Source organism: Magallana gigas, chromosome 3, assembly GCF_963853765.1.
Source record: "Magallana gigas chromosome 3, xbMagGiga1.1, whole genome shotgun sequence".
Lineage (NCBI taxonomy): Eukaryota > Metazoa > Mollusca > Bivalvia > Ostreida > Ostreidae > Magallana > Magallana gigas.
Genome location: NC_088855.1, coordinates 46,732,323 through 46,760,190, shown reverse-complemented (window position 1 = coordinate 46,760,190; position 27,868 = coordinate 46,732,323). Strand labels below are relative to the sequence as shown.

The 27,868-nt window shown below is 34.9% G+C and overlaps 4 protein-coding genes across 4 annotated transcripts; 1 reads left to right on the top strand and 3 right to left on the bottom strand.

Annotated features, from left to right (window-relative positions):
* Nucleotides 1-595: 595 nt before the first annotated feature.
* LOC105341729 (hypothetical protein) lies at nucleotides 596-6,027 on the bottom strand. The gene is made up of 4 exons (XM_011448408.4): nucleotides 5,838-6,027; nucleotides 3,554-3,863; nucleotides 3,100-3,301; nucleotides 596-2,996 (listed from the first exon to the last, which is right to left on the bottom strand). The coding sequence occupies exons 1-4, from the start codon at nucleotides 5,907-5,909 to the stop codon at nucleotides 866-868; spliced, it is 2,715 nt and encodes a 904-aa protein (XP_011446710.3). The 5' UTR covers nucleotides 5,910-6,027; the 3' UTR covers nucleotides 596-865.
* A 422-nt stretch (nucleotides 6,028-6,449) lies between these two features.
* LOC105341730 (uncharacterized) lies at nucleotides 6,450-8,010 on the bottom strand. The gene is made up of 5 exons (XM_011448409.4): nucleotides 7,827-8,010; nucleotides 7,606-7,702; nucleotides 7,148-7,406; nucleotides 6,977-7,046; nucleotides 6,450-6,881 (listed from the first exon to the last, which is right to left on the bottom strand). The coding sequence occupies exons 1-5, from the start codon at nucleotides 7,928-7,930 to the stop codon at nucleotides 6,749-6,751; spliced, it is 663 nt and encodes a 220-aa protein (XP_011446711.3). The 5' UTR covers nucleotides 7,931-8,010; the 3' UTR covers nucleotides 6,450-6,748.
* Nucleotides 8,011-11,058: 3,048 nt separating this feature from the next.
* On the top strand, nucleotides 11,059-17,295 carry LOC105341731 (DENN domain-containing protein 11). Its single transcript, XM_011448410.4, has 9 exons — nucleotides 11,059-11,261; nucleotides 11,592-11,691; nucleotides 11,874-12,032; nucleotides 12,243-12,390; nucleotides 12,892-13,030; nucleotides 13,266-13,388; nucleotides 13,613-13,763; nucleotides 13,926-13,994; nucleotides 14,112-17,295. The coding sequence occupies exons 1-9, from the start codon at nucleotides 11,084-11,086 to the stop codon at nucleotides 14,308-14,310; spliced, it is 1,266 nt and encodes a 421-aa protein (XP_011446712.1). The 5' UTR covers nucleotides 11,059-11,083; the 3' UTR covers nucleotides 14,311-17,295.
* A 509-nt stretch (nucleotides 17,296-17,804) lies between these two features.
* Nucleotides 17,805-27,798, bottom strand: LOC105341733 (exosome complex exonuclease RRP44). The gene is made up of 23 exons (XM_034443241.2): nucleotides 27,461-27,798; nucleotides 26,516-26,578; nucleotides 25,776-25,870; nucleotides 25,237-25,421; nucleotides 24,991-25,064; nucleotides 24,707-24,859; nucleotides 24,445-24,600; nucleotides 23,862-23,987; nucleotides 23,330-23,467; nucleotides 22,981-23,127; nucleotides 22,452-22,568; nucleotides 22,253-22,354; nucleotides 21,836-21,900; nucleotides 21,535-21,619; nucleotides 21,266-21,393; nucleotides 20,865-20,951; nucleotides 19,788-19,944; nucleotides 19,304-19,524; nucleotides 19,075-19,165; nucleotides 18,875-18,952; nucleotides 18,612-18,758; nucleotides 18,277-18,399; nucleotides 17,805-18,119 (listed from the first exon to the last, which is right to left on the bottom strand). The coding sequence occupies exons 1-23, from the start codon at nucleotides 27,674-27,676 to the stop codon at nucleotides 18,039-18,041; spliced, it is 2,835 nt and encodes a 944-aa protein (XP_034299132.2). The 5' UTR covers nucleotides 27,677-27,798; the 3' UTR covers nucleotides 17,805-18,038.
* Between the last annotated feature and the right edge of the window lie 70 nt (nucleotides 27,799-27,868).

Here is a 27,868-nt window from a genome sequence, read left to right as displayed (position 1 = left end):
AGATTCAGATGGCGAACTAAGGACAGAATTTATGGAACAATGGCTTAGTATATGGATTTTATTTAATAAAAGTTAAAAACACTGTATGAAAATTGAGGTAAACTTTTAGTTCAAGGATAAGTCCCTATGATTATTTGGCAAGGAATGAGACAGATGTAGTCAATGGTAGAGAAGAGCATATAGGGCCTCTGGACTAAGGTATTAGAAATAATTACCTTGGACCCTGACCTGCAATCGTGTCAAGTTAAGGTGATTGTGCAACTTTTAAGTGAAATATGAGCCAGATTGGGGGGGGGGGATATATGTAGAGCATTTTCACAGAGATTATAATCAACTTGGACCTTTCTGCTAGAAAATTTGATCCAAGTAATTTCCCACCCGTTACCTTTACGCAAAGCACAATGTGAAAGAGCTTTGACCAACAAGAGTAGTGAAAAAAACTTCGGAAATAATCGGACGGTTCCTAGTTGTGAGTATAGCACATCCAGATTGGAAAAAAAATCTTAATTGTCGCTATAAAAATATCAACCGTCCAGTACTTGTAGAGTGCGTTTTGAAGTTCATTTTAATTCATGGATAAAGCCATTCAAACTAAAAATCAAACAAATTTGTCGACACATTTTTATTTTCAAATACGAATACTACAGTATTCAGAATACAACTGTTCAGCGCTGCGCATGTTTAATAAACTAATGTTTTTACAATTCACAAACAAAATGTACGATCTTCTTGTGCTTATAAATTAAATCTTATCAGAAGTCAAACGTCACCATGCAGCTGGAGACGATCAAATGAATGGGAAAGGAGGTTCCTTAGTACTTGCAAACAATCAGAAAATACCTAATTCCAGCAACTGTTTTCTGCCTTATTTATTATCGAGTAGTTCGGAGGGCTGGACATACTCCGGTTCTCTCTGTTCCATAGGAATGTAAAGGTCTTCTGCATTAGCCGTAGGATTTGAAAATGATTCTATTTCATCAAAATTAATCAAGTCTGTCTCCGTTTTCACACTAGACTCATCGTTTTCTATATTCCCTGAGGCTAGCTGATCACTAAAACCGGGCAGAGGTTTAGGTTCATCTGAAGAGATTTCTGAATTTTCTGCGAAACTTTCCATAGCTCCACTGTATCGTGCTATATTGGGGAATGGGTTTTGTTGTACATTCTCTTTTTCTCTAAGTTTTATCTCTGTTTCTGTCTTCCACTGTTTTATATCGTCCATACTGAACGGTAATAAAACGTCTAGAACCGGTAACTTATTGGACTGATCCTGAATGTCCCCACTCAGCAAGTCTACCACGGGTGCTTGTTTCGATGGACTCAAAACTGGAAGTGTTTTTGAAGCTTCGAATGGTATATCTCCGGTTAGAAAATCTTCAGAAGCTCCTTGTCCCTCTTTTGATGACACAGCACGGGTGGGTGTGTCGGTATTTGGTGACATAAGCTGTTTCGTCACTGTGTCGTTGGATTCATAGAAACGGTTACAATGGGCCTGTGCAGTGCGTTGCAAGGGCCATGTTTTGATGGAGGAGATTGGAGATTCTTTGCGTTCTTCTGCAGCCGCAGCTGGAATGGTCTCGTACAAATTTTGGTCATAATCCGATTTGGTTTCGGCAACAGCATTTGTATTTCTTTTGACTTTAGAATACAGAGAATTATTTCCAGTATTTTGCTTTATAGGCCAGGATGCCAAAGCCGTGACCTCGTGCTCTGCATCCTCCGAGTCAGAGCTGGATGAAGATCGATTGTGTCCAAAGGCAGTGAACGAAACCCTTTTCTTTTTTGTGTCTTTTATCACCCTTCGAGACGGGGGTAAACTAGATGGCCTTTCGGGAAGACTTGGAGGAACCTCATCCGGGTGTTTGTCACTCATGCCCAGGAACTTTTTCAAGTCTTTCCTATATTTGTCAAGATCCTCGTATTCACTTTCGACGTTTGCGTATTCCGAGGTCTCGTTCGTTACCGTTTTCGTTGGTTCAGAATGCGAACGTTCGTGCTTCGGTTCATTCAGATACATACTATGTGGATGTGAAAAAGATCTCACGAACCCAGAATTCATACTTTCAGACACCACGATTGCTTCTGGAATGGATACACTTATTTCTGAATATGAAATAGCACTATCAAAAGATTCTTTACTTCGATGGGTCGTCTCATCAGTCGTAGACGGTTGGTAACTGGATGGACAAGACACTCCTGAATCGTGGGATCCGACAGAAAGGGAGCGTTTCTCCTCATCGGTTTCAACAGGGAGATGTAAATCACTCTTTACAACAGTTTCGATTGTTTCGAGTGTGGACAAACATTCACTATTTAAGTTTGTGCTTGGGGTTGGTTGTGAATCTTTTTCAAAGTGCAACTTAGTCTCATTTATCACTTCTTCTTGGTTGTTTTCTAAGGATTGTTTGTGTCTAACATCAGCGGGGATGTGGCTATAACCATGACTATCCAACATAATCTCCACTGGGGTTGGACTACCCTCTGTTGTGACAGAAACTGTAGCAACAATTGTGGGTTTTACTTCAACGTTCTTCTTCTCTTTTAAAGTCAAAGTATCATATTGATGCGACCTTTTGATATCTAATGAAAGACTCCTAGTGTGTGTATTCAGACTTTCCTTGGATCCCTCTAAACTAGAACCATTGCTTGCCATATTTAGTGAATTGCAGCGAAGTCGCTCGGAGTTCTCATTCTCTTCCAAAATAGCGGTTTTCTCCAAGACACGCTTAATGGACAGCGTTGGAGAACTGGTCGTGGACTGTGTCGCCGATACATTGCTGTTCATGGAAGAAGTCCTACTTCTCTGATCCGAGTTTGTCAACAGATTGTGAAATCCTTTCTCCATTGACATAGCCCTATCTCGCGTGTCCTGACTCACACTGGAACTCCTCCTTCTTAGCTCTATTGCTTTGTTGATATTGGTTTTAATTGCTTGTAATATGGATTGGACCAATGCGGTTTGGAACTCAAAATTAGCTTCTCCACAACTTGCTTTCCTGCAAATTTCAATTTACACATTAAGAAAGTTGAAGTACTTAAAACGTGAAAATACTTTGGCTTGATCAAATTCCAGTATGTCATGAGTCTATCATTACTTACGCTCCACTCTCTATAAAAAAGATGTTCTTCCGGTTTTTATCCATGTAAAATCTTTTCAAACAATCAAGTCTCCATTCCATTCCAGGTTGACCACTAGTGCCCTCTATGGCGATTACTTCCGGTGTGATGACCATTCGATATTCTCCAGATATATTACATCTTTTTGCATCATCATTTGTCACGACAGTTACTTTGAAACCATCTACAATAAGAAAGTGCAATGTTTATGTGTATTGGAAGACTCTATTGACGTATTCTAAGAGGAAGTAAAACTCAAAGGGGCCTCTGCGATAAACACCGAATTTCAAACTCTGAAGAAGTGTTCGAATAAGAATACTCTATATGATAGAACTGACTTCAGTCACAATATTACGAGATTTAATAACTTCTTCTATAATTAATTGTGATAAGACTGGACCACACTGTATTATTCTATTAATGAATGATAAACTACCTTTCTCTGTGTTATGGTTAGGTAAAAATATTTTTTTGAAAGCGGAGACCCAGAGATCCGTCTCTTCTTGTGATTCCGTGCACAGAACCAGAGTGGGCTTTGTCTGTACAATCTGGAAGGCCAACTTGTGTGTTTTGGAGTGACAGGGTTCAACTGCAGTGACATTTTCCAGCAGGTATGTATGTTTGTCGGCAGGTGGCGGGTTAATCTTTGATGATGTCTCGTTCAGGAAAAACTCTAGTTTTGCCGCCAGGGTCCCGGAAGCTAAATTACTCATCTCTTGCAGCACAGCCCATCGTCGTCTCCACGTCTAATATAAAAGTCATCAGTTAAAAAATGAGATTCAAAACACTCCCTTTCTATGCGATATGTAATGCTTATTAACATGGACATAAAGTCAAATACACCTATATAACTCATCATAGGTATACTGGTAATTACAATAAATCTGAAAAATATATTTTTTGTCACAGTTTTTCTATTTTCACAGAAGTACAATGTATAAACTGTAAATGAGATCTTATGAGATATAAGATGTGTATTTTTTTAGCTGGCATTTTTTTCGTTATATCGTAAATGTAAGTTCTATGTCCTCTTGATATTTTTTTTAGCCACGATTTATTGTTAAATATAAATAATGAACTCAAAATATTTGTTTATATCAACCACCAAGGACGTGATATTTTCTTTTGCACTTTGCCGTCGCTTAACTTGCTCCAGTAACCCTGGACCAGCAATGACCCGACTCCAGCTAGATACACAATCTGAGGGCTTCAATCAAACGTTATCAGCTGTGACATTATGTAAATTAGCTAGATAAATAATAATATAAACACAGCTATGATAATGAATGAAAGGGCAGGGGCACAGTTTATCGGCTGCATAATTAGTCTACAATCTGTTCATTAAGTACTTTTAAAAAGGCTTTATTGGTCGATCATATCAAACTAAGATTATAAAATTCTATATGACTTTATTCGCGTATTATATACATAATTTATGATTTTTTTAAGATATGAGAAAATTGGTATCGTTCTTTAAAATTCTATCTATAAATAGTATAACAAAACTATTTTTTTCTCTTTATACATATGTATAAGCAAAAAAAATATATTAATCGCGAGTTCTGTGAAATTTTACTTTTTTTTAGCTCACCTGAGCTGAAAGCTCAAGTGAGCTATTCTGATTGCATTTTGTCCGTCGTCCGTCTGTCCGTCTGTAAACTTTTTACATTATGAACTTCTCTAAAACCGCTTGGCCAATTTCAACCAAATTTGACACGAAGCATTCTTATGGTAAGGCAAATATAAATTGCAGAAATGAAAGACCGATCTTTATTCAAAGCGGAGGAAACCTTGAAACTGTAGAAAAAGGGGGGATTGATTATTCTTCAATCAAGTGAGTAAGAATATGAAACCTCATGCGAAATGAATTCATGCCTGGTAAATGACAATCGTCTTCTATGGAGAAGGCCAATAAAATTTTTCAATGTTTTTAATTTTAGGAATTGAGCGTTTTCATTCTGGTGCATTGAGGTACACTTTTCTTTCACATATAGGATTTTTAAAAATACAATAACTAGTAAGTAGTGGAGGGAGAAAATGTACCTTTATGCTCTCATGTATTTTAATCGTTTTTTAAAGTGATGGGGGTGGGGGTGGGGCTAAAATAAAGGGAACTGGAAGTTAACCGTGAACACTAACTGAAAATTTAGTTATTTATATTGCTATTATCTTACTTTCCATAAAAATAGTATTCCATAAAGGTAAATATGTCAGATATTTTAAAGTATATGAAAAAATAGGAGAAAATTCGGATATTCATTTTTGGTTAATCTACCGAGGGGCCACATGGCACAATATCCTTTGAATGCCCATATAAAGACAGTGTTGCTCAGGTGAGCGATGTGGCCCATTGGGCCTCTAGTTTAATTTGTTTGATATGTTTCTTTTATTCTGAAAGGGAAATTTTGGTCCATTTATACACGACTGATGTAACATTTATTTAATCGTTGTATATGTATACATATGAATTACAAAGAGTTTTATACGTAAACAATAGAAAGTTAAATGTAATCAATCGTAATTACTTTCTTCCGTCCGAACTTGTTTGTAGAAGAAAAAAAACCAGTCTGGTGTGCCGTCGCCTAACATCTGATCATGTAAACAAGACATGCAAAAACTATGATACCATATTAAGGTCAGTGGTCATTTTGAATTCATCAACTTGTATATATGATAATTTTTTTTAAAATACATACAATAAAAATCATAAGATTCAATACCTTTAGTTTTCTGCCTTTGATACAAGACGGTTCTTTAACCTCCAGATATCCACATTTTTGTACACCCTCCATTCAATATCCCTCGTCTGGACTAGTCAACGACTTGTTTGATAATAATAGTCCATGAGGACATTTCTACTATCTCCACTGCATTAATATGCATCAGTAGAATTACCTTCAAGCGATATCCCCGCTGGCCGTACTCCCCGTGTTATCAATAGACGTGTGGTAAACCAGAGAGAACGAATCGCGGGCTATTGGTGGATGGAGTCTTAAGTCTTATACTTTGAACTTGATTTAGAATGAATGAGTAACATTCAAGTTTTAATATGAATTTCTAAATATTTTGATATCTTAACAATTACGTCACATTTCAATGTATACAGTATGTTTGTACTAGCACTACAGAACTTGATATAGGATATCGACATTATTATTATCGAATCATTGTTATGATAAGATCATTTTCGGATACATGTAAATATATAAATGTAACTATGAAATATAAATAACTCAGATCAATTGTATATTCAATTTGAAATCACATCATTAATATATTGATACTACCTGTAAATAAGCCCAATTAGGTCTTTTAAAAAAGACAGCAAAATAAAAGGTTTATATGACAATTTTATTATCAATAGTATCATGAATAGATATACGTGATGATGAGTTTAAAAAAATTCACTACAATATATGATGAATTTTTGAGACACATTACAATGATTGTGGACAGAAGACAAAACGAGCTCAAATAAGATCGATTTGTTAAAATGAATAAATTAAATTAAATCCACACATGGATTCTGATAGAAATCTTCCAAAAGATACGAGTTCCAGCTTCATTCAAGATTTCGCTGATCTTCAAATCCCCAAGATCTCTGACTATAGAATCTGTTTCAAACAGAACTTCATGCCTCCTTGGGGTAGGAGAGGATACATTCCATTTTCTTCGTTCGAGGATTCTGAACAAATATTTCCTTGTATTTCTCCCCCTCTCTTACGAACATAGCGACTTTTCGCTGATTGTAAGCATTGCGAAAGCTACAGAAGAAAATGAACGAACAAATTAACGATGCAAATTGATCGGGCATGATTCGATATTAATAAGATGCTTTTTAGTTCTGTATAATACTTACAAGAAATATTTGTATTTTGGTGGGTCCTTCTTGGATGCACCCAGAGAACGTCTTCCGAACCGCATGCGATCTTAAAAAAGAAACAAAGTTAAAAAAATTTAGAACATTTATTTACATACACTTACATGTACAATATTATATAATTCTAATACATATATGTAAATATAATACCTTTTATGATCCAGGCACTTTTCTTAACAGATTTCGGAATGCCTTTCATGCTTTGTGGGATTCCTTTCGCAGACGACAAACTTCCTTTGAAGAATCGCGGGATTCCTTTGATTAATTGGATACTTCCTTTGATTGCTTTTGGAATTCTTTTGATGAGTCTGACCCCGCTTCCCAATAGTGAGCAAGTCCACTTCAAGACTGAGGGAATAAAACTACTGGCTACCACAGCCACAGAAGCTTGTCCCATCTCCATAGCCATCTGTCAAAAGGGGGTCATATCACACATAATACCTCTGTCATAAATGATTGAAGAAAATCATGACATTTTTTATTTTCAACATAAAACGACACGTTAACTTGCATTTGAAATCAGTACATATGTTGATAAAGTTTATGTACATTTACGTATTAATTTAAATCCTTGGCCGATTTATACTGCAATTAATATCTAAACTCACGGAGTACATATCCTCTATCCCCGGGCAGGGTTTGGGCTTTTCCATCACACCCAGCCAAACGCAAAACTTTTCAAAAGAGCTCAGATGTTTCTCTTCGCTTTATGAATGCAAGATATAAAATTAATTTTATATTAGAAATATATAGTTAAAGTTGGTCAAACTTTAAAAGTAAGGCGGTGATGCACAGCTCTGGATCTGGTTTGGAATACACTGAGACTCACCAGAGGAAGTATTCTCGATGTTGGGCCGCGAGCACCAGTAGGACTAGACACAATACAGCCATGATGTATCCTCTCTTTGTCCAGTTGAAAACAAAGAGAGCCATGATGATTACAAAAAATCACTGACAGCTACACAAACACAACTCAATACTGCAGTGATGGAGACAATGCAATGACGTCACAATTGTTTTGACGCATTATATTTGTTGCGTCATTTATACTCGGAACTCTTCGAAATTTGTCGTTACAATATAATATATTGATATTATGTAAGCATGATAGGAACTAAATATTGACTCACATTGACGAGTTTTCTCTGTCTGGTTTGAATGAATTTTTTTCACACAATTAATTCCATCTTTAGGCATCTGAATAAAAAAAAACTAACATGAGCGGACCAAGATTTTTTTCCGGGGGAGTCTAGATCCGAGCATGAACCATAGGCGTCGGAACCGGGGTGGGGGGGGGGGCTTAGCCCCCCCCCCCCCATTTTTTGCAAAGTTAGACGTAACCATTAGGCACATAACATCATAGAGGGTTCAGCCCCCCCCCCCCAACTTTTTCTCGCAGCAGAGATAATTGTTCCTAAATTTACCCCCCCCCCCCCCGGATTAGGAATTTCATGATTTGGGGAAAAAATTGGGTAGGTAAGAATTTTTTTGGGAACTATAGGTAAATATATATATACTTTGGGAATTAGGTTTTTTTTTTTTTGCTTGTCAAGATTTCTGAGGATTAATCTAGCACCCCCACTTTCAATTTGCTTCCGACGCCACTGTGAACCCATAATTATGAATTATGAGAACACAATTTGCTATGGATTCTTATGAAGAATAAACCTGTCGTTACAATATTATATTTTTCCGGGGCAATTTGTTTATTGACGTGGAAATGATTTTGATTTGTTCATTCTTTGTCCATGTTCATCTCAATTATTAAGATGCATATATTAAACAAGTATCAACATATTTCAAAGGACACTTTATACATCTATGTGTCAAGATAATTTGAATTTAAACAAACACTCATAGCATTGACATTATACAATTGTGTATAATTTTATTAGCTCACCGAGCTGAAAGCTCAAGTGAGCTATTCTGATCACATTTTGTCTGTCGTCCGTCTGTCTGTCTGTCTGTCCGTCTGTCTGTCCGTCCGTCCGTCCGTCCGTCCGTCTGTCCGTCTGTCTGTAAACTTTTCACATTTTCAACATCTTCTCAAGAACCACTGGGCCAATTTCAACCAAACTTAGCACAAAGCATCCTTAGCCTAAGGGGATTTAAATTTGTGAAAATTAAGGATCACGCCCTTTTGCAAAGGGAGATAATTAGGAATTTATGAAAATTTTCGAGAAATTTTCAAAAATCTTCTTCTCATTAACCATAAGACCAGGAAAGCTGAAACTTGTGTGGAAGCATCATCTGGTAGTGTAGATTCTAATTTGTGAAAATCATGACCCCCGAGGGTAGGGTGGGGCCACAATGGGGGGTCGAAGTTTTACATAGGAATATACAGAGTAAATCTTTGAAAATCTTCTTCTCATGAACCATAAGACAAGGAAAGCTGAAACTTGTGTGGAAGCATCCTCAGGTAGTGTAAATTCTAATTTGTGAAAATCATGACCCCCGAGGGTAGGGTGGGGCCACAATGGGGGGTCGAAATTTAACATAGGAATATATAGGGTAAATCTTTAAAAATCTTCTTCTCATTAACCATAAGACCAGGAAAGCTGAAACTTGTGTGGAAGCATCCTCAGGTAGTGTAAATTCTAATTTGTGAAAACCATGACCCTCGAGGGTAGGGTGGGGCCACAATGGGGGGTCAAAGTTTTACATAGGAATATATAGAGTAAATCTTTAAAAATCTTCTTCTCATGAACCATAAGACCAGGAAAGCTGACACTTGTGTGGAAGCATCCTCAGGTAGTGTAAATTCTAATTTGTGAAAATCATGACCCCCGGGGGTAGGGTGGGGCCACAATTGGAGGTCGAAATTTAACATAGGAATATATAGAGTAAATCGTTAAAAAATCTTCTTCTCATGAACCATAAGACCAGGAAAGCTGAAACTTGTGTGGAAGCATCCTCAGGTAGTGTAAATTCATAGTTGTGAAATTCATGATCCCCAGGGGTAGGGTGGGGCCACAATGAGGTGTCGAAGTTTTACATAGGAATATATATGGTAAATCTTCAAAAATCTTCTTCTCAGAAACTAATCAGCTAGGAAAGCTGAAACTTGTGTGGAAGCGTCCTCAGGTAGTGTAAATTCAAAGTTGTGAAAATCATGATGCCCAGGGGTAGGTGGGGCCACAATGGGGGTTCAAAGTTTAACAAAGGAATATATATGGTAAATCTTTAAAAATCTTCTTCTCAGAAACTAATCAGCCAGATGATTCTTTATAATTGTTAAGACTTTGGCCCCAGGACAATTCTTTGGCCTCACAAGAAGGTTCAGAGTTTATGTACGTTTATATCCCATATATAAACAATTGTTAAGGATCTTTTTGAGAACTGCAATACTCAACATATGATATGACTATAAAATCGTCCTGTTAGAAAAGGGACTAATGATTATAAACATAAGAATATCCAGGGGAAAATGGATTTTATTTATACAGGATCAACATGTATTATTGTACATTGTCCAGATAGTTTGTATTATGACTCCATTAAGCTGATTTTATCATACCTATTGTTCCTCAGGTGAGCGATGTGGCCCATGGGCCTCTTGTCTTGTTCTTACTAGTATCTTATAACTTTCTAGTTTGACTGACATACATGTAGCAAAAAATCTTTAGTTTGAACTTTTAAAACTATTTGATTATGGTAAGTAGGCGAGGTGTTTAAGAAATGATAATTTAATTAATTAAAATATCGATATTATTTATAAATGGGTTAATCTCAGTAACGTACGTGCTGTGGGGTTTTGGAAGTTAAGGTTTATAAAGTACTTATTTCCTCACATGCAGTAGGGTTTGTGTATTCAGTAGTAGAATGGAAATTATTAAATTAAGCCAATAACCATAATAATAAATATATGTACTTTTATTCTCAAGGAACCATAATTTGATACCAATTAAAATATGATATAAAAACAGTTTATATTGTTTATCAGAGACATAAAAACATGTTATTTATGTCTCTCTGTAAGTGTTTTATGGCAACCTCTGGAGATGTTTTGCCAAAACCCGTTGTGGGTGGAAAGGGGGGATTAAACGGGGAATAACTCTTGCCGGAAACTACGTAATCAATATAAACATGGCAGAAGACGAAAAATCGCCGTTACTGCAGTCTGCTGATGAAGATGAAGGCCCTCGACTTAGGCACCACCATACCTTCCCCACAATACACAGAAGCTTGGATCTAAGCCCAGACTCGCCCCCTGAGGCGGATCACATCGTGTGTGTCTTCGTAGTCACGTTTGACACGCGTTCAGGTATGTATGGCCAGATTTTGCCATCATAACATTCATTACATGACCCTGTACTCAGGTTTTTCTCAAAATAAGCAAGATATGGTGAGAATTTTAGATTTTAAACTTGCTTTTATATCGAATTATTCTTTTGGACGTTTTACTTTTCTTTAGTCAAATATGAGCTATAAAAAAAATAAATGTATGTGAACATGGTGAATAATTTAATGAAGGTGGAACAAAATGAATTACATTTATGACTGTCCTTGTTTATTTTCATTCGATGCTCATATCCATTCAAGATACTGCGATAATTAAATATAGTTAGAAACGTGTATGGCTTTTTTTTTAAAGGAAACATGATAGAATGGTGCGCTCCTGATGACTTTGAGTTGGATGGGGTGGAGTTTAAAGCTATGGTCAGTGGATCTCACACACAGCAGAAAGATTTTGTGTAAGTAATATCCATTAATGAATTGTAGACTCTCTCTCTCTCTCAATCACCATTTGACTTTTCTTTAAAACCATCGATATGAACCAATTTGTTACCATATATTCAAATATTTAAAAAAAAATGCCCTCTATTGTTTATATAGCTGCACATGTATTTGAAACTTTTTATTATTTATTTGACAGATATTTCAGGAAGGAACGGCTATATGGTCTGGCCTGTTATGAGAAGATGTCTGTTGAGAGTGAGATAGAGCGAGGGGCAAGGATGAAATCTGTCGGGATTCTGTCCACATCCTACACACTGCTGTACAGACACATACAATTCTTAGAGGCACAAGTCAGGTACATACCGATTTACAACAAAGGAGTGTGTGCATATAGATAATGAATTTGCTTTTGAATAAAATCCTTTATTTATTTTGGACCTTTTTAATGTATTTAAACTTGAAATTGTACCTGTACATTGATAATAAAATTTTTAAACAATTATGGTTTTTATCATGATCTGCAGAGACTTTTTTTTTACTCAGCTATCTTTGTTGATCTGTTTAGACACCAGCTGGAACTACCAGGGGTCTACTCACAGCTTCAGGCCTTCTACAATGATAAGAAAGGAGTGCTTCCAGACTCAGCTAGTTCTCTTGTAGTGAGCCCAGCCTCCACCCCTTCCACCCCCAGCAGTCTGCTGCCTGAAATGAAGGTTCAAAATTCACCAATTTAATTAATATTATTAGGCTTGTAAAATTGCTCCTTTACAAGGAATAGTCGCTCGGAGATGACCCAGCATGGGATGTTGTTAAGTCTTGAATAGTTCATTGTAGAGGAGCTATTTTACAAGTCTAATTTTAATCAGATTGAGAATTTACTTGCTGTGGAATCGTTAAAATTTGTTTGGCATATGTTCTTGGATTTCTATTTTTTGCAGATTCATGGGGTATAAATTAGTAAGAAATACCATAAAACCCTTGAAAAATAAGCCACCATAAACTCTAAAAATTCTTTAGTCATCAAAGAAAAATAACTGTATCAATTCAACTGATGTTTTATTAAAATTTGTGTCATTCAGTATCAACTTAAAGACTCAATTTTGTCACAAAATCAGCAATATTTCCTAGTTAAATTTTTTTCTATTTGAATGCTGCATTATTAACTTAGTGAAGCTAGGAGGGAGTTTAAGAAATAAACTGATTTTGCATTACAGATAACCCACCCTGCTGGCTGCTTCTCTCAGTTCATTAAGTTCTTTGGTGCAAACATCTTCACCTTGTGGAAGCTTGTTCTTTTGCAGAAGAGGATACTCTTTTTCTCCCCACCCCCAATAGGCGTGGTCTGTTACAAAGGTCAGATTGACATAAGTTCATATTAACATAGGATTTCATTGTTAATCTTGTAATACAGTATTTCATTGCAACCCATATTTTCTATTTTTATTGCTGACGACGATAATGTTGAAATTGAGCAAGATAATCAATGTCTATGGTTCTTTTGTACACTGTAGTGCACTACTGATTGAGAATGGTGTATCCCTATTGAAGTAAGTTCTACTTTTATTCAGTAAAATAACTTTAATTGTAGTGTACTGTGCATGTTGTCTGGGGAATCATGAAGTAGGAAAACTGGGACACGAGGTGCAACCCCATTTCTATGTTAATGTGGCTGATATAGAGACCTTGGAATCAGAAGTGGCTTACATAGCATGTAGGTGTATACCCAGTATATACAATAACATGTACTTATTCCCTGGCTTTGGTGTCCTTAAGCTCACATAAAATCCTAGAACAGTAACATGAATGTATAATATCAATATATAAACAATTGTTTCTTGCACTTTTTTGGTAATATTTACACCTCCATATTACTGCACACATTCATAATACATTATAATGACGTTGGAAATGAATAACACCCTTCTGATGTTGTAGGTACGACGGAGAAGATTTTTGAGAGTAAGACCTCCTTACACGATGTGTATGTGGATAACCAGCTGATCACAGCCCACACTCCTGTTCTAAAAGATCTGCTGAAACTTAGCGACGCCGATAAGGACAAGTACAACAAACTCCTCAATCAAAGGTTAACAGCTCACCTGCTTAGGATTCGGTCTTATCAAATACTTGAAAAGTTGGGAATTACATGTTATTGTAATGTATATTATAAACCTATAGTACATAAAGAAGTTCAGAACATATTGTCAAGTGTAAATACATTGTACATGTCTTTGTTTTTTCAATAAAGGTCTGCTAATCAATTTTCGTATGAGGGAATGGGAGAAGATGCCATCGATGAAGAGGAGTTAGTGACGTCGTAAGTGGTTTTTTTACTTGATTGTGACATTCCCACAATTTAAATTATATCGGACTTTAGATGAGGTACGTGAGTTTACTTATTATACAATTGTACACATGGATGTGTACTTTGCAGATTTTTCACTCAGCAGAACAATGACTTGTTCAGCACACTGCTCGATGTGGCCCACTCACATGACCGTCAGCTGACCTCTGACCACATGCGCAGCATGGGCCTTGACCCCCAGGGGGATCGCACCTTCCTGATGGAACTAGTAGAGCATTATGGGATAGATGTTGTACTCATGGTAGACAATCCTTGTTGTCCAAAGTGAATCAGTAGTGTTATTCTGGCTACTTGGCCTCTTCATCAACGGTAGGAGTTGTCTACGAACCTGTACTGTTGTCATTTTATTAAATCATAAATCTAAGATCAGATCAGTTGTAGCATTCCAATCCATTATGATTAATGTTTTGTGACCAATGTTTGTCTGTGATACCATGTAGTTTGAATGACAGAAATTTGGCATTTATGACCAATGTTCACAAACAATGAATGGCTATGCTCTGCTCAATAGAAGGAAACCATGGTGTTTCAATATACACTCAGTGTAAAAAGTGTTTGAAAATACACAATACCCATATATTGAACTTGGTCAAGCAATTTAATGTGTACAAAAAATACAGTATTTCTAGAATCATCAGTTATTACAATGTTTCCCATTGGTTATCAATAAAGTATTTTACTGTACTGGGAGGTAGCTTTCTATTAAGTAAATATTTGTAACAGTCCGTGTGATAATTTTAAAATGTTAATGGAAGTGAATAAACCACAAAATACTCACACTGAATGGTCAACAGTCAAAAATTAAACCAATCATGGTTTTAGTCAATACAAACTGATGTTACTTTAAAGAAATTGTATAACTCTGACACTTTATGATACAAGCCTGGTACTCTAGCTGGTACCCTAATTAAATGACGAGAACAAGCTTTGTCGCTATTCTTTATGCTAAATACAAATACAAATAAATTACATTCATTGTATTTGTATGAACTTTTGGGTGGGGATACAGGGTCAGGGCTGCAAGAAAATTTTAATGATAACCTTTATTGAAAAACCTCTGACAGAACACAAAAATATATGTTTTAAAATTTAATATACATTACCTTTATTTATAGATATTTTATCCATGGTTGGAAGTTATTTTAAATAGGATATGACCTTAAAAAATCATCTACCGGGTATTTCTTTCTTTAATGATGAATACTAGTATTAAAAATAATGCTTGAAGATTAAAGTTAATGAATTTAAAAGTATTGTTATAAATATGCTACAGTGTAGTATATTGAAAATAGTTAACTTCATATAAATTGATTTGATGCTATTTTCTGAAGTTAAGATATACATGTATATGTATATGTAAAGTACATGAACTTGTATATGTCAGCTAAGGTTGTACATGTACTTGTGTTTTGTAATTTATAAAAATAGCATAGGAGAAATACTGATTCTATTTATTTGATGTTGAACACTTTCGTTCGAAAGTTATTTTATACACTTTTAATTTTTTTTTCATTCTCTTTTCTTTTTGTTATTTATAATCGTTTATCTTGGTGCATATAATTCCCAAATGAATATTTGCATCGATGGTACAGTGTTGAAGGTCTTTCTGTAGTAATGGTTTTTATGACAATTTTGCGATTTTTTCTCCACGTCTACTGCTTGTAAAATGACTTGTTGCTTTGATACACAAGAATGATGTCTTCCCATGGCTTAAAAGAATTGGTTTATACAATACACTGTACTATGGTGTTAATATGTGATATAATGTATTTGCTATTGTATCCATGTACATTGATATCCTTTGTTCACAATTATTAAAACAAAATTTATGAACAATACTTGACACTTAAATGTAACATTTTATAATGCACAACACCTTTATTATGGATGTAATATTATTTAGATTAATGTTGTTTTTAACCTGCTAGTACATGTGTATTTGATAAAACCAAAAGTGTTAAACACAAATAATGCAGCATGTTCATGCATTGTTGATTCACTGCATGAACAAATACAGGCACAAAGTTTAATTTAGCCCAGAAAGTGACTTTTACATGAATTGGAAATTTATTTTGAAAATGCTTGTATTTTTTTGCTTTATATTATTATGTATTCTAGCTTTCATCCTATTTTTAAAATTTTGTCGATTTTTGGGTGCTATTGGCAAACTTTTCTTTAAACAATTTTGCAGAATATTGAACTAAATTTGCTGATTCAAAAATGTAATCTTAAAGAAATTAACTTTTTTTATCCTCATTCCCCTAAAAAAAAAAACCAGTACATGTACATGTATTACATTGAGAAATCATTCAGCCACACAAAATGTGTTAACTTCACATGGCAAGCTTGAGGAGAAAATGTCCCCCATGTTTTACCTTCATGCTGACACAACACAATACCAGGCTCAGATATCCGAAATAATATTTTTTTTTCCAGTGTAGATATGTAGAGAATAATGTGTATAAAAATTTAAAAAGAAATGAAGAAACATGTCATTAATTTGTTTATGCACAAATGAAAAATTTATTGCAAATCTACATGTTCTTGCTTTAAAAGTTAGAATAAAAGTAATACGCTATTTATCAAGGCAATTTCTGAATTTTTTTTACTCTGGCTTTCCATGTGTGTATTCAGTGTTCTTTACAAATTTTTTCATGTATTTTTACTTAATTGTAAATGTTAAAGCCAAAATTTGTTTTGTACCTTATTTTCTGAAATATATTTAAAATCTACTCAATTTAATGTAGTTCCAGAAGCTATAAACCCTGCTGTAAGTAATGGTTATCATTTCTTGAAAAATGATGTATTAGCCTATCATGTTTGAGATTAAATTCAATTGGTTCTCCATAGTTTTAACATATTACATGTATCATGTTTGAGATTGTGTTCATTTCTACATATGGTTAGTTTAACAATATACACGCATTTGATTAAGAGCCTGCAGACTATTACTACTAATAGATTTAATCTAATTAAGTCTCACGTAGACTAAAGGTTTCATAATGATTTGTATCACTTAAATGCCTTTAAAAATCATGTAATGTAAAAGTTGCTAAAGCAATATGACTGGTTACAAGTATGTGTTAAAAACAAAAGAAGGAAAATGAAGATACATGTTATAACATCCCTTGTTTTTCTTTTAACCCTATGCTTAACAAGTTAAGACTAGCCAAATCTTGTTTACTTCATATGTGCAATACTGCTTTGTTTATAAAATATCATCTTGTTACAAAATAAAATCTTGAACATGGAATTTGTTTTTTATTTGTTGCTTTATATATGACCACATCTAAGAACTAATTCTTTTTATTCAATAGCAGGTTAAATTTGTTCAACGATAGTGGTATACCTATTGCAAATCATTTGTTTGACTACAAAAAAATATTGATATTGGTAATAATTCTTAATATGGTACATAATCAAAGAATGTAAACTGTAATGCATTTCCTCAAGTTATCAAAACAAATTTTGTTGAATACATGTATGTGTATAATGTACATGTAATCCAGTACATGTATGTGTATAATGTACATGTAATCCAGTACATGTATGTGTATAATGTACATGTAATCCAGTACATGTATGTGTATAATGTACATGTAATCCAGTACATGTATGTGTATAATGTACATGTAATCCAGTACATGTATGTGTATAATGTACATGTAATCCAGTACATGTATGTGTACACTTTCTCCATGATCTTGGAACTATGAAATTCAATTACATATGCATTGTTAGTAATAATAATAAAACAGAAGAGGATGTTCTTCTTTTTATTGTCGCTAACAATGTGAAAAAAAGTTTAAAATATCTGTTCATCAACATTGCACTTGACCAAATGCAAAACAAAGTTCATCCTGAAGTGGAATCAACAAATATAACAATGGTCCTGAACAGACATTTCTCCAAAACTCGTGGTGAGTGTACTTGATGACAATAAAGCAGCAAGAGCACATGTACGACTAGCTCTCTTGCTATTAGAAATATAGCTTCTCAGGTTTTCTTTTTCTTCTTCAGTGGTGGTTCATCACTGGTGTCTGAAGGTGTGGAGGGAGGAACACTAAAACCCTCAATCTGCCAAAACAAAACCGCCTTCAATTACCTACACACATGTATATGTACATCAAAATACATACAGAACACCTCATTTAAGTACAGATTTACACAATTCCCATTTTGGGTTATAATGGATACTGATCAATGAACAGCTGGAGGTTGGTATCAAACAAACCTTGGGCTCCACGAGTTTTGTCTGTAGCTTGAGATGCTGTAGGTTGGACTGATCGATGGTCAGCTGAACAATGACTCTATCAAACACACGGAACACCTTGTCTCCACACGTCTGGGTGTGTTCCTGTCAGTGTCAAAGTATTACAAGATAAGTAGAAATCCCACTAGTACATGTATATGCTTCATTTTATATACACACAAACAAATACAAGTGTTGTAGTTAACACTTTGTCAAATTGTAGGTGCATTTTTCAGTTAGGTTGTCCGTTATTGGTATGAATTAATTTGTAAAAGGCTCTATATACACAAGTAAATCGGCTGAGTCTCCTGACTTACCTGTTCATCATACTCAAAAGTCACTGTCTTGGAGTCCAGATACAGTGTGGCTTCCAGGCCATACTTGGGAATCAAGACTTGCAAGGCATTCTTACGCACAAACAGCACATAACCCTCATTATCAACATGTCTGTTCTTAAAGAAAATCTGCAAAGACCAGAGTTTAGAAATTTAATTAAATGCTACTGCATTCTAGCTACGAACCTAGAATAATATTTTTCACCCATCAGGCAAACTACTGGAAAATTAGATGTAAAACTTACATGTGTGTGAAGATTCACAGATGCCCTGCCTGCATACTGGGCCATCTTATGGCGATAGTTCAAATTGTTGCAAACAGCCTAAAATGTATGGGCAACAAGTTTTGTAACATCTTTGAAATATTTTACAGCACCATATAAGGTATTTTTAATTCAAATATCGCACAGTATTTTTCCCCCCCATATTCAAATTGAGCACCGACCTGTGTCTTATATTTATCTGTCAACTCTGGATAAGAAGCATCAGCTCCAATACACACTGCCAACAACCGATGTACAATAATGTCAGAGTACCTACAATATCATATCAATGAATCAGAAAAGTCTCCAAAGCAAATCAATTTCTTATGTCCTCGTTCTGTCATAGTTTCTGTAACCATAAGGATAGAATCTGACATCTACACATTATAAATGTATGTTCTATTGGTTTACCTTCTAATTGGAGAAGTAAAATGTGTATAGATCTCCGCAGCCAAACCGTAGTGGATGTATTCCGAGGGCGGTAACATTCCACTACAGAAATAGACCGCCTGGGCCATGCAGCGTGTTGTCATTATTCGTAACATCACGTTGAAGTATGGATCATCAGGCAGGACAGCCCTCTCTAAACTGTCTGCAAGAGCCTTACCACTTGACACATCAATCCTGAAGCCCTACAATTAGACACAATGTCCATGGCAATTAAACTTCGAATATGCTGGTTTACATTTAAATTTACAATCCAGTTTTCACAAATCTGTTTGCATATCCATCCATTTCTTTGAATAATAGATAAAATAACAACCAAAATACTTCTATGTGGAAAATTCAGAAAATTGATTACTGGTAAATCAAACTGCTGACAAATTTTGATAAAATAGAAAAAGTCATTCATTGGCCTTTCACTAAGAGGGCATGGATATAAATAGCTGTGTACCTTTGACTGTGCTGCCTTTATGAGGGGATCAAAGTTTGAGGGTGGGGGACAGGGATGTCTCCTCAAACAGGAACAGTCAGGGAACTCCTGGAGGGTTTTCTGAGCTGTAGAAACGTTAGCCAGCAACATAAACTCCTCCACCATGGAATTTGTCTCTCTGAAAATAAGAAATGAAACCCTTTGAATCATAAATTATTGGCACAAAGGACTAAGTGCGGTTTTATGCAATTTTTGCCCCCCAAAATCAAAGTTTTAGAAAGAGCTTGAAAATAAGGTGAAAGATAGTTAAAATCATATTGGAAATAAAGGTGTAAAAGGTTATCACCACAGTGACGTCATAATGTAGAAATGACGTCATGAATATTGCATTATTTTGATAAATTGATGTTTTGTAGCAAAATATGGGTGTTTTCCGATGGTTTTTCGACTGGGAAACATCGAGCGCAGACTTGCTCAAGTATCATATTTTAGTATAATGTGTATAACTATCTGAAGAAAAACATATGTTAAAATCGCACTTGAGCAGACCTGCGCTCTATACTTCCGAATGCAAAATATAGAGCAAAAATGAGAATATTTTCATTTTTTTGCAAATTTGCGGGAATTGGGCCATTTAGGTGACGTCATAGATACACAGCGAAAGAGCAATGATGACTAAAATCATTATTATAGTTATAGGCATCCTCTATACAATAATTTGTGAAGATTTTATTTTTATACGATACTATTGAAAAATTGGTTAAAATCGGGGGCAGATATTTGACCATACCGCACATAGTCCTTTGAATTCTTCAAAGGCATACATGATGGCATAAAAACTAGAGAGTAGCTATTAAATTTCATCATCTACCTCTGGTATTGCAATGGATATACAACAATAAATTGTTTTGCTAAAACATAGGTTTTTCATATCAATGCCCTCTTTCACCTCATCTTATAATACCCTTATATTTGTTATCAATAGATTTGCAGAGTTGAACTCCATGTTTGCAACAACAAATCCACTTGCATGTACATGTACCATACTGTAAATTCAAAAATTTATGTGGACACTTTCATATGGAGTAAGTTCTCTACCTGATTTGTTTGGTTTCCACATCAATGGGGTCATGTGTCTCACTGTCAATATGGAATCGAACCTCATTGGAGGCTAGAGTTAATGCTCTGCAAGATAAGTCAAGAAACTTTAAAGTTGATCATTACATGTATTACGAGTAATAAACATAGTTTGGATAAACTATCGGTAAATGTTTTTCCTTACAAAATAAGCAAGTACTGCAATACAAAAGTATATTGATGTCATTGATAAAGCATAACTTTTTCTCTCTCATAAAAGCTTTAAAAACAATATAAAATGAGAATTTAATTACAGTTAATCTCATTATTTGTAAAATGTGGTCTTCAGTTGAACCTGATAGTATAAATTGTGTAAATACATGTTTAAAGTACATTGGAAGAAACCTGAATGCTGATCTCACCCCTTTTCCATTCTCTTTTTCTTGAGAATTTTGGCCAGTCTGTTGAGGTTGCGAAGGCTTTTAGTGACAGCATCTGTCATACTAGGATCATCAATTCTCATCTGGGCCTCAGCATATGTTAGTGCAGCCTTCAGAGTATAGGAACAAAATTGTGCTGTTAATGGACACTGATTTCAATTTGTAATTAGATTGGTGTCAGTTGTTATAGGTTTCACTAGACATGTATTTACAAATTATCATTATAAATGTTTAAATATCAGTAAATGTACCTTAGATTTGATGACACTCTTAGCATATCTTGCCTTAACAATCTCCGCATCGTTTGTGATCTCCCATATCACAGAAAAGGCAAATCTGGAATGAAATGGTTGTTCATATCAGTATATGTAAATGTATCATTAAAATTCAAGATATTTAGGTAAAAAGGTGCTTGAACATTTGTATATGCACATACATGTACACACATGATTATCTTTAAATTATTACACTTTATTTACGATATTACATTTTAATGTCCCTATCCTATTTACTATTCATAAAACAGGCTTGATAGAAAAATATTAACAATACCTTTCAACATTGGACCTCAAGGAACAAAGGTTAGAGCTCAGCAACTCAGGAACCATGTCAATCCTCTGAAAACAGATAGTCAAACTGGAAAATTCTACTAGAACATTTAGTTATCAGAGAACTACTGGTACATTGTCTATGACCTATGACAGTGGGGGTCTAGGATTGTAATAGAGCAACAGTAACTTTATTCGTGAGGTAAACCTCACATGTACATGTCTATGATCTTACCTTATCTGTGAGATAGACCTCACATGTACATGTCTAGGATCTTACCTTATCTGTGAGATAGACCTCACATGTACATGTCTATGACCTTACCTTATATGTGAGGTAGATCACACATGCACATGTACATGTCTATGATCTTGACTTATCTGTGAGGTAGTTCTCACATGTACATGTCTAGGATCTTACCTTATCTGTGAGGTATACAGTTGTCCCTCTCCTCTCTGCTTCCTTGTCAATGGCCGTCCCTGGCCGGATAAAGTGAGACACATCTGCTATGTGTACCCCAACCTAAAAACAGCAAATGTAGTTAAATTGTCAATGGTCAGTATACAAACATTGAATTCGATGAGGTCTCCATAGAGGTAGGGATATGCTGTAAGTGTACCTCGAGGTTCCCATTTGGGAGGTCCCTACAGTGTAAGGCGTCATCAATGTCTGTACAGCCTGGGGGGTCCACACTGCATATGTCGAGGTCTCGGAAGTCCTCCCGACACTCCATATCCTAAAATTAAAGAGTAATTCATTAAAACCTTCATCATTTACTTTGATACCTGTCAATGTTATTGCAAAATTGATGTGAAAGATTTCAGTATAGATGGTATTTAATATAGATATTTTTGGTAACAGCAATCTGAATAAGGTTTATTTGGGTTTTTTTATTTCTTTACCAATATCTGCGTTTTGTTTTGTTTGTTTGTCTATTTCTTTTCTTTTTTTTGTAAACTGTACACTGTCATAACACGTTTAAAAAAAATTTAAACATGATAAAAACATGCATACTTCTATACCCTATAGATGTAAATATGTAGTAAATCAGGTTTCTGTAATTGACATGAAGAGCACTTCTAAAAAGCAGTGAGGCTAACATATAGAATCAAACTTGACTTACAAACTTATAATGTACACGTCCTTACCTCCTTTGTGATTTCCCATGGCAGTGTGGGCAGACAGTTAAGAACTGCCTCCGAGAATCCAGCATGAGGAATATCATGCTCTAACAACAGAACTTCATTCTCTGTTTCTTTGTCTCCAACATTGCCAAGCTTCCTTACAAAATGTCCCTAAATACAGAGTACAGCAGTGTGGTTAAATTCAGTCTGATTTCATCCAGGACATGTTAAGTATCAAGAGATGAATTAGGTAAGTACAATCAATTGCAAAAAATTAAGACACAGAATGCAAAAGCTGAATGCATGTATCGATAAACAACTTTTTTAACGAATATAAACTGGAAGAAAGTTAAAGTGGGAACGATGGCCTTACCTGTGGGTATCTAGATGTTCTTGGCCAGTTGTCAATGGCTACTACAATCCTCTGACCCATTAAATCTGCCGCTTGTCTGGTCTCTATCCGAATCTTTGGAATTCTTTTATCAGCAGTGACCACTAAATGCCTGGTGGCCTTCAAGTAAACACCACAAACAAACATTGATTATGTCTCTCCCTCACTTAAGAATTTAATTTCCCACTTAAAATTACCTATGCACTCAGACATAAGCATTTTTTTTCAAAAATTATTACTGAAAGAGTCATTGCGAGGGGAACAACATCATGATATTGGATTTTATCATAAAAAAATTGCACCTATATACATGTATCTGTACAGGCTCTAATTTTAGATGTCACTTTTACAGACACACAGTATAACCATAGAGGTGGTTTGATTTAGATAGCAATGTACATATGTACCTGACACACTGTAGAACTACCGCATGGGTTTTTTTAAGGATGCCACCATACCTGACACACTGTTCAATTATAAATACAAAGGTAGTTTATTTAGAATGGCACTGTACCTGTTTGATGATGGAGGGCTGTAACATGCCACAGTACTGTCTCCAGTTTCTCTTGATGATCCCCACAACCTTGCCTGTAGGTTGTCGCAATTCTTTTGGAACTTTTCTACGCTTCTTCTCCAAATTCTAAAGTGTATAAATTTTTTTATACAAACCTTAGAACATAACATACTTTTTCATCTAACCAGCAGTTGCTAAATATTCTAACAAGTGATGCTGTTGATCATTAAGAATTTTTCTAAGTTCACAGTGTCATCACATTTTCGACATACATGTAGCTGTAAACAAAAGAGAGATAATATTTGATTGGTGCAGAAATTTTGATCAGCCAAAGAAAAGGTGGGTTATGTTCTAAGTAATTTTGATCATATTAAGTAAAACTTACACCATTAAGAAGGGGCTTGGTGGTCAGTCTGCTCTCTGCCCCTTCTTAATCACGTAAATTTTCTTAATATGATCTAACTATCACTTAAACCAAATATCAATCATGAATATAATTTCGAACATCATTTAATTTAAAATGAATAAGGGTAAATGGAAATCATCGTTAATGTATTGCTCACACTCTAACTATCACACACACCTCTTTCTCCTCTTCCTCATCAGTGTCGTCTTTCTCCTCAGTGTGGACGAGAATGACAGATGACGGACAAGTCCAGTCCTCCTCCTTCAGCATCTCTATGGCAACGATATCATCTTGGACAGCTCGATTCAAGTTCTGAAGTCCTTGTATGAATATCTAGAAATCAAAAAAAAAACCCACCAAATATGAGAATAACAGAAGTAGCTGGTTGGATGTTACTATGACTACACTATGTTCTCTACAAATCTCTACCAGGAATTACCATTTTCTCTTGATCTGCAACACTGACATTAGCCTCTGTGTAATTCTCTCGGCTGGCCATGAACTTTCCCTGGAGATACTTTCCAGTCTTTAGACCCTTCTGTATGGCTGACAGTGGGAGGTGTTCAGGGTATTGCACCTTGTCACCTGAAAACTGATACCATTCACCCAGATAAGCACAGAATATAAAAGATATAACTAATCTTTGAGTCTTGCTAAATTTCATCATTCAGAGAAAACTCTGCAGAAAACACTATATCAAGAAATTGAAGTTTTCTGACTAACCACTTTAGAGCCAGAAAGTGATAATCTATCCACTAAGTCTTTTCCATCCTTTAAACTCCTCACATATTGATGTACTAAAATGAAAAAAAATCTTTAAACTTGATAAAATACCAGTTTTGTTCTACAACATACTGAATACTGTAAACCAACTTTTAATCATGAATAAAAGTTGATTTACAGTGGCTTTTTAGTATGTAGAAAACACATAAAAGAACAAATATAAGAGAACAATTAGAAGAAGCTAACTTGTGTAACTCTGAATTCCCTGGTCCAGGGCTTTCTTCCTATTGTCTGCGTCGTTGGTCAGCAGTAGAGTCTGTATCTGTCTGCTGGTCTGTAGGTGTTTATTGTACCATTTAACAGCCTCCCTGATCGCCCGGTCATTCCTGTCATTAGAGGACTCCCCAGCTTCCCTCTCTACATATGTGTGTCTGTTAAGATGATAAATGTACATTTCAATAAATTTTTATGGCAGACATTATGAAACATTAATAGTAAAAGTCAAATTTTATGAATCATTTGTTGCAGTTCTTTTATTACTTGTTTCAGGTCTAAACAAGATCATTTATTTACATAAAATATGAAAATATAAAATTTTCTTAATAACATCTATTGTTATATCAAACCAAAATTTGTCAGAATTCTATTGAAACATGAAGAAAATAAGAAATATTGAAAGATAACAGCAGTTAACTACAACCATTGGCAGTGACTTAATAAGGGATGAATTTAACATAAATACTGTTCACTGAATTGTGTAAGGTTGTTGTTTTGTAAGTACTTACTTGTTAAACTCATTACAGAAACTATAGAAATGCTTGTCTGGATTACACAAGATGTCTCTCAACCTCTTGTATGTTGGTATGCTTCTGTGACGAACCTGAAGAATGCAAAAACAATTAAAATCAATGTAACATTCATGTACAAGCCTAAAAATTAATGCCTATCAGAGAAATTAAAACATAAAGCTTCATGGAATATTGACATACAGAATCTTGGGGAATTTTACATGTAGCTGGCTGTAAAAGTTGGCTTTTAGGACTAATGAAAATAATCCACTAAAATACAAAGGTTTTCACAAGATTTATATATTTTTCAAATAGAAAATACTCAAAATAGAAAGCATCTATATATATCAGATAATTAACCAAAAGGATTTTACAAAGGTCTGAAGTGACCTTGACTTTTGATTACCCCGTACACATTTAATCTCCGGGACATTCTGGGTGAAGTCTGAGCCAAATTAACTAGATATGCCACAGACAAGGACTTTACATTGATATTGTTTCTTACCTTGACATTTGGTCTAGAAAATCACTTACATTCTTAGAACATTCCTTTCTCACAGAGTGAGACTGTTTTAATCAGATTTTGCTCAGAGAAATAAAAGTGAAACAAGTGATATGAAATTGATTATAATGGATCATAAAAAGTTGTCCACTTAGTTTGCCCCTAATGATTCAGTAAAAGTAATCTACTACAATGTACACATCAAAATCAATTATAATAGAAAAATATTTAGTACCTCTTCTAAAACAGTCTGTAGAATTATCACGTTTCTTATCCTGTGGTCCTCAATAACATCAATCTAATAAAAAGAAAAAAAAATATAATATTTTATACAAATACCATGCGATATGTGACAGAAACGGTTTTGAAAGGAATCTTTCCTAAACTTTTGTTTTACGGTATATACCTTGAACTATAAAATACATGTATGTTCACACATAACTGAAACCTAAACTTTATTTGTTTTACAACCAATGATAAACAAGTCCTATAACTTATATTAATATCTCTTATTGGCACGGGTGTTAGCACGGGTCATTGATAACTGACAGTACATGTACTTTCTGACAATCTATATCATGTAAATTTATAATTATAGTTGATGGATGTTATTGTTAAAAATTTCAGAAGATTGTCAGCTACAAATAATTCTTTATTTCATTTTTTTTTTGCCTAAAAAGCACAGTTAGTTGACATATAAATCTATTAATATTCAGCACTTTAATTATCTTTTCATGAGAGAGATGATCTTTAGCTTCGTAAAAGTGATAAAGTCCATCAATCTTCATCTGATTATTAAGAACTCAGCCGCTGAATCGAGTGATGATATATTTGAGTTGGGCAGCAACCAAAAAACAGTGACTGAGTGTTCTTCTTTGATTCTGTGTTAATTTTTTCGAACATTACATGTATATCAATAATTTAATATTAATGAAAGACAGACAAAAACCTGGATAAATGGGGCCAGAAGACCACCTATGGTCTCATGATGGACTGAAAGTTACCCGAAAAATTACATTTTTGGCTAAAAAATAAAAAAGGTTGGCCCCTAGTTAGTTTTCATATGTGACAGAGGCAGAAATTTTCTTGATGTAGTACTCCCGATTCTTAAAATATTGGATATCTAATGAAAACTTTGATAAGAAAGAGCAAACAGAATAGAAACTAGTTAGATTGTAACCTGGTGTAGTATAACGTTTGTATCTGGACAAAGAAGGTGCTCTCCTTGGCACATTTCACTGGGGCTGGTAGAGGCAGCCTCCAAAGTGGGCGGCCCATCACATTCTCTGCAACTTCCAACACCACACGTTATGTCATCTCGAAGATAATGCTCACGTACAATCTTTAAGATTTTCCCGGTTTTTGTTTTCTTAATGAATGTTTTTGATGTCAGCATATCTGACCAGTGTTAGTGACAATGTTATTTCACTTAATCACTTCATCAGTTAAAATCTGAAGTTCTAACACATGTGTTTCCAAAAGATTTTACTTTAGTCCCTCCAAACATTCGAGAGCTCATTAGTAGGTTGTACTGAGATATTCAATGATGTATTTTGAATGTTTAATGTAAGCAATGATTTGGTAAATA